General features: G+C 41.1%; 1 protein-coding gene across 2 annotated transcripts in view; it reads right to left on the bottom strand.

Moving 5' to 3' along the window:
- Positions 1–6,831: 6,831 nt before the first annotated feature.
- Positions 6,832–21,069, bottom strand: part of YIPF5 (Yip1 domain family member 5) — a 145,030-nt gene continuing 130,792 nt past the window's right edge. For both annotated transcript variants that reach the window (XM_078653055.1, XM_078653056.1), the window contains exon 6: positions 6,832–8,752. In XM_078653055.1, the coding sequence (XP_078509181.1) occupies positions 8,590–8,752 (163 nt within the window). In that variant the 3' untranslated portion in view covers positions 6,832–8,589. The remainder of the gene's footprint in view (positions 8,753–21,069) is intronic.

Raw genomic sequence — 21,069 nt, 5'->3', positions numbered from 1 at the left:
CCTCGCATGAACAGATCATATATAACCCCTGGGACAGAGCAGAGATATTTTTACAGACATAGGCGCACTTCTTCTGGGACACCAAAACGTACCCCACTGGATGGCGGTGCCGGGACTAGTCCACTGCTCAGGATGGTAGGTCCCTCAAATTTGAGCTTCCCCCAATCTTCTGGACACTCCCCCACCTTCCCCTCTCTTTTCTACCATTCTGCCTCTGTTCTATCCCCCCTTCCCTCAGACATGCTATACCCTGCCCCTCTGTGCTACTAGTCATACCACTCTTCCTACGACCCCTGTCATTAACATGGGACCACCCCCTCCACCCCTGTATGGGAATGTGACACCCTCTGTTTGACACATATTGTGCAGTGCTGCCCCTTCTAGGTCAGTTGGATACACCATAACCCACTGCTGATGTGTAAAGATTGTGAGATCAATGTACGATGTGTTCCCTTCCGGCTGCACCCTCCCCTCCCCCTGCATTGCTCCTCTGTATTGCTTTTTTCGTATTCCAAAAAACAATTTCAACACATAAAACAAGCATTTGCAATGCATAAGGTCTCGCATTAGGAACGTTTGAGCTATTGGTATTGTAAATGACACATTTTTTATATATGTGTTGGTTTTGAAAATAGCAAAAATAATAGCTTTGTCATTTACAATGCCAATAGTTATAACTTGTGACACCTATAGCATTTGTAATGCAATATGTGTTGTATTCACGTGACTTAGATGTATTGATATTACAAATAACAATGGCTTTGAATTTTTTTAATAATTAATACTTAAATAAAAGTTATTGTAATTTATAATGGCAATAGCTTAAACTTTTGTAAATAACTTTTGTGAAGAATATGTTCAGTGTATTTTATTGTGACGAAAATCCAAGAACAGAAGTGAAATACTAACCTCTTTTTGTGACATTTGTAATAAAGCTTGAAACATTGAGAGATCATATTTGACCCAGTTGTTGGTAAATGGTTGCACAGATTGATGCTGTGGTGGGGCTGAGAGATGTTGTGGTGGCGACTAGTGATGCTGTGGCATTCAATGATCCTGTGGTAGCGCATAGTGATGTTGTTGTGCCCCTTAGTGATGCTGTGGTGGTGCTGAGTGATGCTGTGGTGATGCGATAGATAGAGTGAGTGGGATAGATAGATAGAGTGAGGGCGATAGATAGAGGGCGATAGAGAGATTGAGTGACCGAGATAGATAGATAGATAGATAGATAGATAGATAGATAGATAGATAGGAGTGAGGGCGATAGATAGCTAGACAGATAGATAGAATGATGGCGATCAGTATCTAAATAAATAGATAGAATGAGGGCGATAGATCGATAGAAAGATAGATAGAGTGAGGGCGATAGATAGATAGAGTGAGGGCGATAGATAGAGTGAGGGCGATAGATAGATTGATAGATAGAGTGAGGGCGATTAGATAGATAGAGTGAGGGCGATAGATAGATAGAGTGAGGGCGATAGATAGATAGAGTGAGGGCGATCGATAGATAGAGTGAGGGCGATAGATAGAGTGAGGGCGATAGATAGAGTGAGGGCGATAGATAGAGTGAGGGCGATAGATAGAGTGAGGGCGATAGATAGAGTGAGGGCGATAGATAGAGTGAGGGCGATAGATAGAGTGAGGGCGATAGATAGAGTGAGGGCGATAGATAGATAGAGTGAGGGCGATAGATAGATAGAGTGAGGGCGATAGATAGATAGAGTGAGGCCGATAGATAGATAGAGTGAGGGAGATAGATAGAGTGAGGGCGATAGATAGAGTGAGGGCGATAGATAGATAGAGTGAGGGCGATAGATAGATAGCGTGAGGGCGATAGATAGACTGAGGGCGATAGATAGATAGACTGAGGGCGATAGATAGACAGAGTGAGGGCGATAGATCGATAGAGTGAGGGCGATAGATCGATAGACAGATAGAGTGAGGGCGATAGATAGTTGTGTGTGTGGTTGTGTGTGGTCGTGGTTGTGTGTGTGGTTGTGGTTATGTGTGCGTGGTTGTGTGTGTGTGGTTGTGTGTGTTATGCTTTGTTTTTCTATGTTATGCTATGTTTTGTTGTGTTTGGTATGTTATGTTTTGCTAGGCTATGATATGTTTTGTTATGATATGCTATGTTTTGTTATGTTATGCTAAGTTTTGTTATGCTATGCAATGTATTGTTTTGCTATTCTATGCTTTGTTTTGTTATGCTATGCTATGTTTTTTTGCTATCCTATGCTTTGTTTTGTTATGCTATGCAATGCTTTGTTGTGTTTGTTATGCTATGCTTTGTTATGCTATGCTATGTTGTGTTTTGCTATGCTATGCTTTGTTTTGCTATGCTATGTTTTGTTATGCTATGTTTTGTTATGCTATGTTTTGTTATGCTATGCTATGTTTTGTTATGCTATGCTTTGTTATGCTTTGTTATGCTATGCTATTTTTTTGCTATGCTATGCTATGTTTTGCTATGCTATGCTATGTTTTGCTATGCTATGTTTTGCTATGCTATGTTTTGTTATGCCATGTTTTGTTATGCCATGTTTTGTTATGCCATGTTTTGTTATGCCATGTTTTGTTATGCCATGTTTTGTTATGCCATGTTTTGTTATGCCATGTTTTGTTTTGCTATCCTATGCTTTGTTTTGTTATGCTATGCTATGCTATGTTGTGTTTTGTTATGCTATGCTATTTTTTGTTATGCTATGTTTTGTTGTGCTTTATTATGCTGTGCTTGGTTATGCTGTGCTTGGTTATGCTGTGCTTGGTTGTGCTGTGCTTGGTTGTGCTGTGCTTGGTTGTGCTGTGCTTGGTTGTGCTGTGCTTGGTTGTGCTGTGCTTGGCTGTGCTGTGCTTGGTTGTGCTGTGCTGGGCTGTGCTGTGTTTTGCTGTGCTGTGTTTTGCTGTGCTGTGTTTTGCTGTGCTTTGCTGTGCTGTGTTTTGCGGTGCTGTTTTGCTGTGCTGTGTTTTGCTGTGCTGTGTTTTGCTGTGTTTTGCTCTGCTGTGCTGTGTTTTGCTGTGCTGTGTTTTGCTGTGCTGTGTTTTGCTGTGCTGTGTTTTGCTGTGCTGTGGTTTGCTGTGCTGTGCTTTGCTGTGCTGTGCTTTGCTGTGCTGTGTTTTGCTGTGCTGTTTTGCTGTGCTGTTTTGCTGTGCTGTGCTGTGTTTTGCTCTGCTGTGTTTTGCTGTGCTGTGGTTTGCTGTGCTGTGTTTTGCTGTGTTTTGCTGTGCTGTGCTTTGCTGTGCTGTGTTTTGCTGTGCTTTGCTTTGCTGTGCTGTGTTTTGCTGTGCTGTGTTTTGCTGTGCTGTGTTTTGCTGTGCTGTGTTTTGCTGTGCTGTGTTTTGCTGTGCTGTGTTTTGCTGTGCTGTGTTTTGCTGTGCTGTGTTTTGCTGTGCTGTGCTGTGTTTTGCTGTGCTGTGTTTTGCTGTGCTTTGCTGTGTTTTGCTGTGCTGTGTTTTGCTGTGCTGTGCTTTGCTTTGCTGTGCTTTGCTGTGTTTTGCTGTGTTGTGCTGTGCTGTGTTTTGCTGTGTTTTGCTGTGCTGTGTTTTGCTGTGCTGTCCTGTGCTTTGCTGTGCTGTGTTGTGTTGTGTTTTGCTGTGCTGTGTTGTGCTGTGCTGTGTTTTGCTGTGTTGTGTTGTGCTGTGCTTTGCTGTGTTTTGCTGTGCTGTGCTGTGTTTTGCTGTGTTGTGTTGTGCTGTGCTTTGCTGTGTTTTGCTGTGCTGTGTTGTGCTGTGTTTTGCTGTGCTGTGCTTTGCTGTGTTTTGCTGTCCTGTGCTTTGCTGTGCTGTGTTGTGTTGTTTTGCTGTGTTGTGTTGTGCTGTGCTGTGCTGTGTTTTGCTGTGCTGTGTTTTGCTGTGCTGTGTTGTGTTTTGCTGTGCTGTGTTTTGCTGTGCTGTGTTGTGTTTTGCTGTGCTGTGCTGTGTTGTGTTTTGCTGTGCTGGTAAGGGTATGTGAGGGTGTGTGTGTGAGGGGGTGTGAAGGTGAGGGTGTGAGGGTGAGGAGGTGTGTGAGGGGTGAGGGCGAGTGTCTCCAATGAATGTCACTGCTTGGCCTTCTTTGAAAATGTTCAGTGCTGCAAATAGAGCATGCCGCCCTAATTATCACAGCATGAGGCCCCAAAGATATAATTATCACAGCATGCAGAGAGCCACCCCACGCTGCTGGAGCACTCAACTGCACATTAATTATAGTTGAGTGCTCCAGCAGCCTGGGGCGCCTGTTGACATGCTGTGATAAGTGGGTCTCATGCTGTGATAATTGTTGCGGCGCCTGAGGAAGTGGAGACTCCTGCTGGGATAATTGGTCTTGTGGCGCCTCAGGAAGTAGAGTTTCATGCTGGGATAATTGGTCTGGCGGGCTTGCAGCGCCTGACGTCCAACAAACGTGCACAAGCTGCTCAACCTTGAAGCGCGTTCACAGACCTGGGTCGGCTCGTGCCCAGGTCTGTATCGGGCTCGTTCACAGCTGTTACTCCCTTGACAGGGAGGAAGGTGACTATAGTCTCGCTGGCGGGAGCGCTTCGCGCTCCAACGCCAGCTCGACCTAAAAAGGGTATTACCTAAATGACAGTGACCCCTCCTCACAATACCAGCACACTCTCTACATTGTTTTAATGGAAGAGGTTTTATATACTGATATAGGCAGACATGTAGCAAAGGGTTTAAAGCAATATTACATTTTCTGAAATTCTGTGGAACCTCCAACGATTATACGCATTCACTGTTCAACACAGATGTGTGCATTCAATAGTAAATAAATCCATCCCTAAGTATCTAGCGCAATAATGTACAAAAAAAGCATCTCATCATTTGGCTTATCGGTAGATGATCCTCAACTCTGGAATGAACGGCTCTGCACAATCCGAAGGGTTCCAATATTTTCAGAGGTTTCTCAAGACGAAATGTTTTGCTTAGCTCCTTAGGTGGCATCTAATAGACTCTGCAAAATATGGTAAAGAAGACGGTTTGAATATGGGCATTACTGGAGATGTGTGAAGCACGAGGAAAGCTACCTTCAGAAGCTCTTGAAGTGTTCATTTCAGGCTGGTGTAGAGAAATCAACATCCGAAATATTATTTCCCTCGACAGTGAAACTGCTTTCTGAGTCAAAGGGGATAAATAATACTCTTTCAAAATAATGAAGATTGGCAATTAGTGGACACACTCACGCAAATATGGCTTCAGAGAAGTTTTATGGTGATTTCTAGAAATCCATCAAAATCCTGCCAATTGTTTTTTTACATAACTCAGAGGATGCCATTCTAAACATTGGAGGATATGGGGTGCTGGGAATATTATGAAGCTGACGGGCAAGCCCAGCGTCGGAATATCATGCTTGGAAGATTTGTCTACACTGAGAAGATGTCTGTTGGATATAAAATTACAGTACTTGAAGATGATGTTATGGAAATTGGCGGACCAATGTTTATATCCTGCAACATGTCAAACATGCTTGAACCTTATAATACCAACAGTACATAATAAACGTTGGATGTTCTGCTTGTTTAAAGAAGAGACTGTAAAGGAATTTATAAAAATAACTTCTGTAAACTGATACATGTCTAACAGAAATGGCAAACTGGTACATATGGAGAAAGTATCATATAATCCACAAAGTCAACTGGAAATGTTCAAACTGATTTAGAATGTCTTTTTCTTTTTAAATAACCACTAAACAAAAGATCACTAAACAAAAGTTACATTCGGGTTTGCTAATTGTTAACAGTTACTGATCTAACTGGTTACTTCCCCCTTTGTCAAATACACAGTCTTACATGTTTTAGAACAAAGCTTTTCTATTCTTAGCCATTTCATGTTTATATGTAGAATTTAGAATCGAGCATTGAAGACAGAGATCTCACAAAACTCTTAGATGTTGTACTATTCGCCCTGTAATAAATATACTATAGTAATCAAAGCAGTTGACATTGGTTAATTGGGATTAAACACAAGTGTGCAAAACGATAGACGAAATGCTCCTAGAAAGGAGAGTTTTGTGCATTGCCCACGCTTCGATGGCCTAACCTAGGGTGCAGGAGCAATAAGTCAGAGATCCAAACTGTACATGTACCAAAAGGCAATTGATATCTTGAACAACTCGCATAAATACTCAATGCTAACTGAGAATCCACACAAAGGGTAAGACAATTACATTTGGAAGAGATACTACTTAGTCAAGAAAAAGTGAGGCGATATTAGTGATCAGAACTATTAGTTGTCTTTCAACTCATATTAACATCACCAGTTAAGTCAGTGTGCATTTAACTTAAATAAGACTCGTCTTTTTAAAACATTTTCATACTATTTTCCCTTTGTTAGCGAAGATGTTTACATATGGTACATTTCATTCAAATGCAAATCTATCAGAAATGCACAGCAATAATTAAATATAATGATGCAATATGTTTATTATGCTATAATCTTAACAGTAAAAACGCGATTTGGCTGTAGTCATCCACCATTTTGTAAACAATTTAATAACTACATGAAAAACACGTTTTGTCTTACGAACCAGCATCTCTAACTGTAGGAAACCACATTAAAAAGACGTCTATTATAGGATGTCACTAGATGGAGTTTATGGCACATGAATGAAGTACAAAAGCTTGGCAAAGTGAACAAATGCATTTCAGGAATTGGAGATGGACCGGGCCATTGAAGTTTACAGGCTACTGTAAGCTCTCACTACTTAAAGAGGGTTGTTAACCGAGTATTAAAGATCCTTATTTTTTTTTATTGTCCTCCTAGGTTGCGAGAAAATTAATGTCATAAGTCACGTTTAAAAATGACACTTTTTGACAAGTATGCTATATACAAACAAATACGAGTCAAAAGTAAAAAAACAGAACCCGTTTATTGTGCAATACAAAGAGCATGGATATTATTTCTTGCCAAGGGAAACACCACCAAACATTCAAATGGACACAATTTACCATTTTGTATCAGGAGCACCTATGGACGTCTTTACGGGCAAATTGCTACCAACAAGTAGCCATAAGTCACATGTTTGTCTTTCTCTTAAAATGAACGTTCCAACTGGGGAAAAGGGTGTTGAACCCAATATCACCATTTTAGATATTTTTTGGGGAAAACCATATTGATTTACCAACAACCCAGCATTTATTTCGCTTTATAATTGAAAAAAAGAAAAACATTAATATAGACAGCATTGAAAAAAACGAACATTATCTTGTATATAACTTTACTTTTGTAGTCAAAACACTGACACCCATCAGATTAATCGCTGGAAGTGTGACAATGTTAAACGTTTGGTAACAAAGGAGCTATGTGAATGTTGCTGCAGTTCTTATTTGAAACTTGAGCTCTTAAACGATGCGTGCAAAAGATCTGATTGCACCATGTTGGTGAGGAAAAGAATGTCATTCATGGTTCGGGTAATAGGCCACAGAATTATGTTTTGAGAAATTCGATCATTGACCTACGTGCAACCGAGAATGAACTCTAAATGCATTGTGTGCGAACCATTACACTTCTACTTCAAAGGCAGAGAATTTGAGCGATATTCCTAACAGAGAAACAAGTGACAAGATGGTGCTTTTGAGTGTGTGAAGGGGGTGCAAGTGTAAGAAGTCTGAAAGGCTAAAGGACAATCAACGGGTGCAGCTTAAGCCCAAGACTTAACAGTATATTTTACCAGCGTGCACATAAACCTGATTTTGAAACATTAAGTCTGACTTGGAAAAGGATGTGGCTCATACCAAAATACACTGAATCTATGTTCGTGAAGTGGAGTAAGTCAAACGTTGTGTCTAATGGTGCCAAAAGAAGCAATAGCAACGACATACTGTTTATTGCAGAAACTTATCAGAGAAATGAAGCACATGCACCAGAGGACCAGCTGCAAAATTCTGTTGTGCAAAGTTAGCTAGCAGACTAGATTATATATTGTAAGACGCAGTGACTGGTTAGACCCTTGTCGGGTACAGCCCATGAAGCAATATATGACAAATGATCCCACAGGGATTGGAAACGAAATCAGATACAAACACATTAGGTTAATAAATAGCTTGCTAAATTGGTAATGGATTGAAATATGAATGTGGAATTGTATTTTTATTGCTAAGCCTTGTTGCCGGACTTCTCTAGTGGACAATGATGTACAGAGAGCTGGGACATGGACAAAGTTTTTTTCCACTTGTGATAACAGGTACTTTAAATCACTACAACTCAGTGAAATTTTAAACCCTTGTAGTCCAGCTGCTGTCAGATTTCATCAAAATAAACCTGAAGCAATTTTGTAAATGCTAGAGCAATTTCTTCCTTATGGAAGTCTTTTCACAAGAAACAAAACCTATAAAAACAAAGATTATGTGCAGTTTTATGCACACCACAAAAGAAAATACTTACTTTAAAGCACAAGCATTTTATTAAAGCTAGACACTGCATGGCAATTCAATATTTTAAAAGTTCCGTAAAAAATGAACAGAAAAACATGTATTATCTGCTGACTCCAATGGTCAATGAACATTCACGCTACAAAGACGTCACAGCAGATGCCTGGTCCTGTTTAAATAGTTACGGTGGTCCCTCTTTCCTTTGGCCCACTGAATACCAACGCTGCAGAGTCCGAGTTCAAAACACAGATATCAGAGCAAAGACGCCATATAGCAAGGCGCAGGGATACGCAACAAGAAGCTGCTGTCCATCCATAGCCAGGGCAGAGATGAAGATCTTTGAGGCAGAGAAACTACACCAGCCGATGATTAAAGCAGTGAGAACAATGCCCATCATTCCCCTGAAAGATAAAAAAAAAAGATATATATTCAACTGAATCTTTGCCAAAAAAGAAGCTTAGTGAGATATTCCCCTATATATTCCTACGGCAGTAGCTGATGTGATCAAAACAAAACTATAATATGAAGCATTAACAAGAACCAGGCCTATGACTGACCGTGTTCAATTTCTATATTAGATATCTGGACCTTAAAAAGTTTGGTGTAGTTTTACATTTAAATGTAAGCCATAGGGTGTCGTCTGAGAACTTGTTAAATGAGGTAAAATTAAACTAGTATTCTTAGATCTTAAGTTTTGACACTCAATGTTTTTTACGTCATACCACTGCTGCAAACATCACTCTGGAGCAAATTAATACAAAGAATCTTAACATTGAATTCAATAGGCCTGTTAATCTCGAAAGTCAATAATACAGAAAGGTAAAATTATGGACCCATTAACTGCCTACTCAAAAGACACTCGTGCCTTTAATGTCTTGTTTAAACAGGCAAAGGTCATTGGAACAATCACCTACAATAGCCGGACTGCAGCAACTCGCTGTACAACCCTACAATTAATATATTGAAGATGCCAAAAAACAGTTTGCTAATTTAAAAAAATACATCTCATCTGTAGTTCTCCCACTTCAAGGTTAAAAGATTCACACAGACATCGAATTGAGATTTGAATCTAGTGTAACTTTTGGTGGCTTCGGCATAACAGCACTTGTAGCAGAGCCCCCTTTTACCTGAAGTATAGCACTAATCAATAGTTTCCCACTAGACAACTCTGCAGAACATTAGATTATGTGGGAAATCTAAGTGTACTATTTTCACTTTTAACACAGCCATTTTCTCTCAGATGGAGCCATGTTTTGAAAATGTATGTAAAATACATAAGTAACAAACTAAAACCAGTAGCAAAATTAGGATACTGAACACATTTTTACATGCTGGGAACCAATCATTATAAACACACCATATGCACTAATTCTCCAAAGCTAATAAACGCTAAAGGTCCTCAGTGGACCTTCTTCCCCAAGTACTGTCCACCAAGATTTGTAGGAAATGTCTTACTGAGTACGTGACTAAATAGGGCCTTTGACTTTGGACGATAATCTCACAAAGTAACAAGTTTGGTATACTGCTTCGATGGCACAGGAGGAAAAACCTAGGACGGCCTGTAAACCATACATTCTGTTTCTATTGAGCATGAAATGCCCACGGGTAGGTGAAAGATGACCCAACCTCTACAGATTTGCAGATCCTACTAACAACGGGGCTCTAATTTTGGTAAAAGGTTTTTTGAAAGTCTGCCATTCATATTCTGCCTCTGCCTTCTTAGAACGAAGCAAGTATAGTCGTGTTCCATAAAAAAGACAAGCCTGCAAATCTACCTGGGTCATATCTGCCCATATCGTTATTAAATGCTGATGGGAAGATCTACTCAAAGATATTGGCCACTAGGTTGGCATCAGTTATTACTCCATTAGTCTCTACTATGCAGCAGGGTTTTATCCCGCACCGTGGTACGACAAATCACATGAGTCAGGTAATAACTTTTTTTGATTATGTCAATATAACTGGGGAAGCGCTGTGTTTAATTCTATTGGATGCCGATAAGGCGTTCAACCGAGTCTCATGGCGTTTTTTTATGAGAGGTAATGAAGCGGCGGGGTTTTGGTTTAGAATTTATTACTGCGGTGCAGACATTGTATCAACAACCCGTACCTCGTATCTGCACCATGGGACTCGAGTCGGAGCCAGTCTCCATACAGCGTGGTACTAGACAAGGGTGCCCATGCTCCCCACTGCTCTTCTCATTATATATTGACCCGTTTTTAAAAATGTTGGAATCAAACACTATGATTCAATCATTGAAAATACAGAATTATCAGCAGAATTTGGGGCAGTATCCGGGTACAAGTTAAACACAGCTAAAACTCAGATGCTGTGTGCTAACCTACCGACTTATTCTGATCCAAGGGCGTGCCAGGAGGTTATTTACTTAGGCGTCAAGATTAGGGTCTCAGCAACTGCCCTAGTTAAAACAAACTGGGACAGTCTCTTGACGGGGGTAAGCCGACAGTTAGATCGGGCTGAATGCCTACACCTCTCTCTTGTAGGGAGATGTAACTTATTAAAAATGATGATATTGCCAAAAGTATTGTACTTTTTCAGATGCGTGCCCCTGGAAACTCCAAAGCCGTGCCTGGCACAACTCCAATCTATCTGTATGCGATTCTTGTGGTCTAGGGGGAAGGCCCGTCGGGCTATACGTTATATGGTTCTACCTAGATTGTCAGGGGGTTGGTCCGTACCGGATTTCACTTTGTATTACTATGCATGTATGATTCAAAGAATGAATATATTACTTACAGGGGTGGGCCCGTTGGATAATGTGGAATGCCCCTCCATATATCAGATGTAATTGGGAGTGAAGGTTAAAAATTGCTTGTTTTTAAATTTAGATTGGAGGTACTACAAGCGCACTAGATTTAAGGTTTTTGGGGCAGCATACAAAGTATGGAAAGTAATTAGGAAAATGTATGGGTTCGAGAGAATATCATGGTATACACCTCTGGCAGCCACAACATCTTTCCCTACAGTTTTTTGGGACCGGGTGGTTTATAATTGGAGATTAAAAGGGATAAGTATGGTGGGAGATTTGTACTCAGCAGAGGGCCTCAAATCGTTTGATCAACTTAGGGAGAACTATCAGCTGCCCAGGGAGGATTTTTTTAAGTATCTACAAATTCGGCATTATTTAATGAATGTGGGCGGCACTATTCAATCCAATCCCCTGGTAGACGCAAACAGTAAACTAGCAAGAATAGGCACTCTATACGGTTTAATGCTTAGTACCAAGCCTAATGATTTGGAAGAGCATAATCGTAAATGGGGGATAAAACTGGGGCGCCAGGATATACGATTGGAGGTCTCTATCAAATTGGCTACTCAATTATTTTTGTCTGCTAAACTCTCCGCCCAACACTTTAAATCAGTTTTTAATCTGTATTACACCCCAGATAAGGTCTCAATATGGAGTGGGGATCAAATGGGGAAATGTTTCCGCTGTGGGTTCCCTTCTGCAGATGATGTTCATATCTTTTTTGCGTGCCCATCATTAGTCGCTATTTTGACACAGCTGGAGAAATTTCTAACAGATCTTTGGGGCTCATATGCAATTGTCAGTTGTGCAGATTTTGTTAGGGGTGGAGATGGGACCGGGGGCGGTAGGAATACCAAAGGCACAGGCTTTTCTAATATTTTTAGTTACAGCTGTATTTAGACTGTGTATAGCTTCGCAGTGGCTTCAACAGGAACCGCCCACATTTGAGGGTTGGAGGGCAAGATTCTTTTCTGTGTATAATATGGAGCATAGTCTGTATGCCCTTAAAAGCCATCGTAAAAAGAAGGTAGGACGACAAATTTGGGGCACAGTATCGGATTATCTGGATTTGGATACTTAAAACAAGCGTTCTGGGCAGTCCCCCGACTGGTCTACATTTGTATATCTGTAGTTTGATATTTATGATAAATATTAGCCACACTTGTTTAATTTAAATGTATTTGCTGAAGCTACATAGATACGTTGTCAATATTATTTTTGTATTGTGTTCATTTGATAGATCTCGGAACATATTGATTGTATGATTTTGAGTTGAATCTACTGATTCATGTACTGTCAATAAAAAGATTTAAAAATAAATATATATATATATTCTGCCTCTGTAATAAATGAACATGCTAAAGGGGGCACGTGAAACGCACCAGACAAGCATACAATTCCACTGAGACACTGATCTTCACAAGGTACACAGCAGGTTCAGCTGATGGTTTCATCTCTTATTGAACATCTGACAGCTTAAACTGTATGCTTTAGATGCTATAACAGAACCACAATGGAACATAGTAAAATGATGGGGAATCTGGAGGTATGCCTCTCTTAACAAAGACAACCCCTTTCCGAGTTGTTATCTACAGCTAACAAGAGCCTGCAAATGAGCCCTGAAAGTTATTCGTGATTTAGTGAGATGAAGGGAGCCATCGAGCACAGCCCTACTGCAAAATGTGAAATGAGTTAAAGATTGGCTAAAACACCAAATTGCTTCAAAATTAAAACTACGTCATTGGGGCACAAACCACACAGCCTCCCAAATTACTTTGTATACTTCATCCAAGTTCTAGTTACGAGGCAGACACACAACGGTGAGAGACACTGGCCCAAGGTGAAAATGTCCATTTCCCACATACCTCACCCTGTCCCTAGTCATGAAGTTGAACCCAAATTTCAGCAAAAACATTGCAAAGGCTTTGAAATCTATGATCTTCCATGACATTGTCATATACACATTTCTTCTTGTGTAAAGTAAAAGTGCGATTTCGTGTTCAATATATTTCTGTCCTAATCTTAATCAAGAGATAAATGAGAGATACTCTTTTGTAGTAAATTGATATAGTTTTGAAAACCCTCTGCGACTGAATGATCATCTGTGAACTCTAAACTGAGTGACCCAGTTTGGGAAGCCTGCATGAGATGACATGCCTGCAGGCAGGGCGAGCAAACGTAGGAAAATATGAAATTACACACTTTCAACAGAAAAAAAAATGTCTTCGATTCCTACCAATAATATCTCGTGATTTTGTGAAGAAAAAGTCACACCCAAATGAATGTTACACATTGGATAGGTCAGATGTCATGGGGTGAGGAGGAGGGGTCAGGTCCACTACAGAGTATATGAATATCCACACACACATTTATATACAATAACACTAAAGTGAACACATCTACTGCATATACCAGTGAAACAGGAACATGTATCCTCAACTACTGAACTCTTCATTTCATACTCCCCTTCTTCTTTTAAATGTTCCAATGATATAAAGGTCTCACAAACCCAATTCAACAAAGATTCGAATTTGTAATGATTCATTTCTATAACCTTTGATAAACGAAATGCCAGAGTGTGTACTTTTGCAGAATTGTGAGCTGCCACAGGAAAATGTATGCAAGCTGCATACATTTTCCTGAGAGATACAGGGATTCAGTTAACTTTTTTGTCTCAAGTTTCCAAACTCATGAAAAACATGATGGCTGAGGTGCCACGGATTTGTCATTACCTATCAGAGCATCCATGGCAGACTGAACAGCAAGTTAGACATGACAGAGAAGAGGGACACCCTTAAACCCTGCATGCATTGATTTTTTATTAGGGAAGGCTCAGAAATTGCCACCATAAAGTAACAATGGACTGTTCCATCACAGGATTCCAAACCAGGCAAAGGTTCTATGGGAGCGGATTGAGTGAATCTGAATGAAACTAGGTCCGGATAAAACAAGCTTCAAAAGGTGTCATTACTGTCTATGCTTCCATTGCATTTGGCATTTCAGATTGGAGCAATCTAGTACCATACAGAAACTTGTGTTCAAGATCAGAATCAGGACAATCTATGTCAGTGTCCACTCTCGTGTGTAGTGAGTGACCAGACCTCTCTTAAAGACTTTGAAATGGGTCACAAATATTTACACAAATAGCCACATCAATAAAATAAAACTAGATGGGGCAGGATTTACTTAAGTACTGCTTCTGTTAGATTCGTAGCCAAACTGAGTAACAAGGATTGACTCTTACTTCTGCTGGAGACAATGCAGAAGACTAAAATCTCTGGAAACCCAGAACTAACTTGCAGTCTTCTTATAATCTAAAGATTTACCAGATTAAGGATTTCCCTAAGCAGATACCGTTACCTAATTTGGCACTGGTTTTGATTTTGAAACCTTACTCTCCAACCCAGCGAAGATAACTAAAAGAAACCCTTATTTTAAAAATACACATAGAGGATTTTGGGGAAAGGGGGCGGGGTAATGGAGAAACAAGGGAAAAGCAGCACAACTGAGAAACACCACAGATGAGAGAGTGAACAACAGGGAGTGCAGGATGCGGTGAGGGAAACAGAGATAATAGAGAAAGACAGCAGTGCGGGGTGTGTGGGAGAGAAGTTCACAGGTAAGAGAGAAAGAAACAAGGAATGGGAGGGGAGAGCAGCACACAAGCGAGACATCCGGAAAACACATGCACTTGTAGAGACGAGCAAAAAAAACAATAGACAGCACTAGCAGTGAGGGTGGAGAAGAGCAAACGGATGAGCAACATCGTGAGAAGAAGCCCACGAAGAACACTCGAAAACATGCGGATTCTCAGAGAGCATCAGCATAAAAAGAAATTAGTTACTCAAAAATTATCAGTAGAAGGACAAAAATAAAGGGCAATGCTCTGGGAAAGAGCAGCAACAAAACGGATGTAGCAAGCCATCGAGTATAAAGCAAGCAAATGAGTGACAATACTGCCAACCAATGGTAAACAATGGGCAGGCTTTAAGCCCAGAGCGATATCTAGTAAGCTGGCAATATATCTTTTGCAACCAGACAGCGCATCTACGACAGAAATCGGTATATTGTCTTGTGAACCACTGAAAAGGGGGAGCATCAGGAAATCTAATGCTATCTCTAGATCCAGAGCTAGAGTAGAAAAACCAGCGCTGTGTATTGCAGGGATGATGCATGTGTAGGGTTGGAATGGAGATGGTCGTATCCGTTGCTCAGGCTCAAAGAGGGAATTTAGCATACCTATAAAGTGCTGGCATCTTCTTATTTTTATGGAAGTTTTTCTCGTCATATCCGCTTGAGGAAACACGTTCTAACCAGTTGGGAAGGAGGGAATCGTATGGTGGCAGACTAAGGGAATTTTACAGTTCAGCAACAGCTGGAGTCTTGTATTAGAATGCACAGGTTCAGCGTTACATCTAGAAATATTGTAGGTAATAATTATGGTTATGTTACGTCAAATTGCATAGTTCAAATTATTACCAGTGAGGATATCTAGGCACTGGACATTCTCATAAGATGCATTACCAAATGTATGGAAAGGCATCTTGATGATTGCTCAACCCGACTTGTGAGTGCAGCACATGACTTCACGTTTTGTTCATGAATTTGGTCATATCTGCAATTTTTTGGAGCACTCCAGATTCAAGAGGTGTTTGGAACAGAACGAAAATGTCTGTAATTGCAGAGTGAGACATCTATAATACGGCTGCAAATATTTAAGCAAAAACATAAAGGTAGTACTTAAAATTACAGAACATTTATTTCAAAGTAGGAAATGTTATGACCTAGTAGCTTAGCTGTCTGTTGATTGCTCCATACGTCCGAAAGGGACTATACTTTCTTTTCTGGTCCCCATTGAGCTCAATCTTGCAGTTATCTCTCTTCTCAATGTGGATCTCAAGATTATGGCTAAAGTCTTGGTAGCGCGCCTGAGGAACCTTATTCCCCATTTTATTCATGACTCCCAAGGGCCAGGTCCCATATTTTCCTGCGGACCTTTCCCACTTCTTGTGGTGAGTGAGATATGCCTTGTCAGAGCTTCTGGCTCTCTCACTACACATAGAGAAAGCATTTGACCGGGTGGAGTGGCAGTATCTTTTCCAAGTCATGTCCTGTATGGGTCTGGGTGATTTTTATTTCACAGCCAATTCCACCTCTTGTAGGAGGATTTCTCTCCGACTCCTTCCAGACTGACTCCGGTACTCGTTAGGGATACACTTTGCCCCTCTGCTCTGCCTTCTCGCTATAGAACCTTTAACAGCATCCATCCATATGTAACAGCGGTGGAAGGGATTTACACTGAAGCAGGAGCCATTAAGGCCCTGCTTTATGCCAACAATAGCCTGCTCTTATTAACCACCCACGGTTCTCCACAACTGCCCGTCTGTCTGTAACTAATGATTTCACTAGCCTCTCAGGCTACAAAGAAAACGGAAGTATAGACCAAATATTTAACGGGGTACAGCTTAAACAGATGTTGATTCTGTGTTCAGAATATGGGCTCTGCACTACAGATCAATGGCATTATCGCCAATTGGTCCATTGCCTCATTTCTACTTGGAGCACCCCCTTTAGAGATGCATATGTCGGCTGCCCTCTGCTAATGCAATACAGGGGTGTGGTGTCAGTCCTACGTGGGGCTCTTACACTCACACTCACTTCCCTCACTCAATGCAACCAAACTTCTGTGGCATCGGCTCCTGGGGAAGGCCCACACAGGGAGACCTGGGCATCTGTGCTTCCAGATCGTGACAGAGTCCTTCGGGAGTCTCGACTCAAATTCTTCCATTTCAAAATCTTGAACGCCTGGTACTAGTCTTCTTGGAAACTCATGCCCATTGCGGGAGAAGCGTCGCTGATCATTATGTCTTTGTCCACATTCTTGAGTTCAGGCCAGCTCTTTCCGTCCATTCGGCGAATGACTGGAGGCATTTTCAACAATATAGCCCTCCCCCGATTTCTCCCAGTCCCCAGATCGCCATTCTTCACGATATATTGAATCTCCCTGAGATGTTGGGACAAGAGCATCGCCGGCTAAATACTTTGCTCGCTACGGCCAACTTGTGTAAATATCACCGACGTGACTGACCATCCCATAAAATCACGTGTGCAGGCACTTGGCTCATATGGCGATCTTCTGTATTCCTTTTGTGGCACTTACTGAATATAGATAGGTAGTAGTGGTTCCGGGTCAGGAGAATTACCCCACAAAAAATAGATAAAGAGTGTCAAAGCATACAACAATATTGTGTGAATCAATTGGTTATCCCTTTCTAGTTTGTCTGGGGTGCTCCCTTGGCTCAATCGCACCTACTACCTAAAGATGCTATCGGCACGTTAGAAACTAACGTGTGTACATAAATGAAAACATGGAGCCCTACTAGGCACTCCCTTTAGTAGTTGTATCAACCCAGAGTGTATAGGTAAAGAAACATTCCAAGTATCCTGTTCAAAATTTTACGTTGCTTCAATAGCAGTATCCTTGATGAGATCAAAAAATGTCTTTGTCTAAAATACACAGAGTCCCAAGCCATCCGATACTTCAACTTGGCATTTTTATTCTTTTCTTATTACTTCCAGCATGGAATCTGCCAATGTGCCAACGTGTTTCGTCTACTCAGACTTTTTCAAGGCGGTTAGCGAAAAACTTTTCCTGAATATGTCTGGAGTTCGATTACACCGACGTAGTCCCATAAATACTCAATGCTGCACAAGCATCCACGGAGGTCCTCCACCTAACAGCGGTCCTTCTCTCGGCACGCGCTGCAGACAGAAAGACTGTTGTTAGGTGGAGGAAGTACTCCTGCCTTTGTGGAGTGGAACTTATCAGGGTTCGCGGCTGAGATAAAGAATATTTACTTTTCCTGTACAGGGAAGAAGTAGGATCTTCACATTGTGGGACCTCCGTGGATGCTTGTGCAGCATTCTCCGAGAGACAGCAGATCAATCCCAGAAGTTTCTGTATGGGTGGGTTCTGTTCCTTATTAGGAAATGGGTGTTATTAAGTCAGTTGTACTCAGCTGGATGCCTTATTCTGCATTGGTATTCATGCTTATATTTTTTCTTCTGATTTTTATTGCAAAATAAAAACAGTAGTAGGCAAGGTGTTTGTTTGTTTTATCGTCTACGATTTAACGTTAGAGATGGTTTAAGTGCTGTAGCCTGAAGTACGCCGTAATATGAATTGTCCCAGAGTTTCACAGTCCCCGTTAGAAATGTGTTACAACAGAGCCACCCTGTGGCCGATACTAAAGTACTTCAACGGTGTTCGAGAACAGCTCCTTTGAGCAGCTATTAATTACAGTCTATCTACAGAAGAGAAAGGAATGTATGTTGGATGTGTTAAATAAGTGCAGGAATTTATAGGTGCTAATTTAAACAGAGCTAATATTATCTCTCAACTGCCTCTACCCTTAGTTTTGTCTCTATGCTGTAAACCTCACTAATCAAATTTTGGAATTTCTGTTAATGTTAAAAAAAAAATCTACAGTTTAATGTATAGTGCCGCCTCAGACTTGCTCTTATCCCCACGTTATCTGCTATGTGTAAAGCACTCTCTGTGGCACTGAGGTTAAGCATGCACTATATAGAACAAGTGTATACAAAACACATGACTTAAGCTTAGTCATAACACCTGCCACTTTCTTCATTCCTGCAGTATTGTATGATCCCAAATGCAGCAAAGTATTGGGAAGATAGAGACAGCTTAAAGAGGATGGGCACAGGGGGGGAGAAGTTTTACCTTGGAAATGGCTCTCTCAGTGGTAGGAGGGTGCCGACTGATGCTTACTCGAATGGGCTTGAGGGGGCTGTTTCACTGGGAAGGATAAGGGCTCACAACAATCGGCTGAACATGTTGTAGCAAAAGAAATATATTTTTTAAGTGCCGCACACCAAATGCCCCAGTGCGAGAAAAGCTGGATATCCGCAACGACTAGGTAGATATATCAATACAGGACAGCAAAAATACCAATTATAATCACCCTCAACATTCATCTCATTCTAGGTTTCCATAAAGGACGCTTGATTTCTTATAGACAAATTGCTATAAAAAATGATAGGAACATATTCAAAAACTTCAATCCACAGCAAAAAAGCTCCGTTTTCAGCAGAAACCTTCTGCCACATAACCCGAAGAATCCAATTCCCTGGCTTGGCACGCTTGAGAGATCGACTTCTGCCCAGGAGAGCAGTGAACAGCTCGGCTTCCAAAAAGGCCTGTGATCACTCCGGATCTGTCGCTAGATTTGCTAATTCAAGATAGTTACAGAACGACATCCAGCTGCGATGGCTAGCCACAAGTATGGCTCTAGTGCAGGACATCTTACTGGAGTTTAGCGAAGTTTAGGCACAAGCCTCACTCCTTACAAGGTGTCCGAGTGGATCTTCGGCGTCGGGGGCTCTCTGAAATGATCTTTACAAAGGCACTAGGGCGATCGACTGACCAAGGAGGTCTAGCATGAGAGTGGTTGGCAGGGTCCGGCTGGCCTACAGGGCAATCTGGAAGTGCCAGAAGGGCTGGTCTGACAGGTAAGCGTATGGGTCGTTATTTTGGGCTGTTTGTGGGGCTGTTTTATGGTGTGGTTGGTCGGTTTTTAAGGCCGATTTTCGTGATATTACTCAAACATTGCCCCAGTGAGCACAAATAGACAAAGTGTTCCATATTTTGCCAAACACGTATGCAAGTTCAAAATTGACCCGATTTTCAAATCTAGGTCAATATTTTGAGCTATCTGGTTCGCTAATGCGGCTACAATAATTTTTGTGGTAGGCTTATTTTCGGTCCTAGTCCGACCCTGAAGGTCTGCTGTACTAAAAGACGAGTAGAACTATCACGACTGCCTTTGTATGGACAAAACATATCAACTGTTCACGTTCTTTACTTTGAGAAATGTGCTCTTTTTTCAGGAATCCAAGAAAGAATTCTTCACTTTTAAGACTGGTGAACACAGCAAGCTTGGCATGGCCCACGCCTGTTCTCTGAAATATTTCACTGATGCAGGATCTTGTGAAACATGAGACTTTACATGGCACACTAGCTTGAATGTAAGGTCAGCTGAAACTAAAAAAGAGAAGTCAGGATGTAACTGAGAGGCGGCTGGAGTATCTAATTGAATTATTCGAACATAGGATGCCACATCACACGTATTTACAACCAAAATCACAAGAACATAAGTTGGTGTGCCCAAAATGACAAGATCTGTTGGTGAGTGTAGACAGAGGCATTAGAACGTAGGTATGTACGTTCGGTCTGGACCTTCATTATCAGGGCATGCAAATCCAGCTGCAGATTTACCTTTGAAACATATTTGCATTCCTTAATAAGTAAGTGCCCTCGTTTCCATAGGTAATCGTTTCTTTGCCATATTTCTGGCTTTTGCTTCGCTGCGCCGACCCCATAGCTGCATGTCCTTGTGTGTAGTTTCAGATCGGTGCTGGCATTCACTGCTACTTTCGTGAACACTCACTATACCAAAGGGTGATGGGGATGTGTCAGACATATTGGCATACTGCTCCATTGGACCGAAAAGCAGGAATATATTGCTTATAGCAAAAATGTCGTCTGAAACAAGTTAAATAAATATCACCATATCCAAGTGTCTATTATTAGTTTTGTAAAGCAATAAATGATTAACAACCCTGAAACAGGAGTGACCAGCTCGAGTAGTAATTTGATTTAAAAAATTTAAAGTCCATTCTATGAAGGAAAGCTGCTACTTCACTATCATATCCTATCAAATAATTCTAAAGTGTGAGAGGATCCCACTCCTCTAATATGGAAAACGTATATAACCAAAATTTAGGCAGGAAACAGACATTCTTACCTTCACAATACCTAATGTGGCTCTTGCCGTAAGTTTTGTCTACTTGTGTGCCACTTTTCCGACCAGCTCGCCCCTCCCCCTTTCCCCCACCGGAGTTCTTGATGTATTTATTTTTCTATTAGGA

The sequence above is a fragment of the Lissotriton helveticus genome, chromosome 7, assembly GCF_964261635.1.
Source record: "Lissotriton helveticus chromosome 7, aLisHel1.1, whole genome shotgun sequence".
NCBI classification, from domain to species: domain Eukaryota; kingdom Metazoa; phylum Chordata; class Amphibia; order Caudata; family Salamandridae; genus Lissotriton; species Lissotriton helveticus.
Note: the sequence above shows the minus strand (reverse complement) of the source record. Positions and strands in the feature narration are given on the sequence as shown.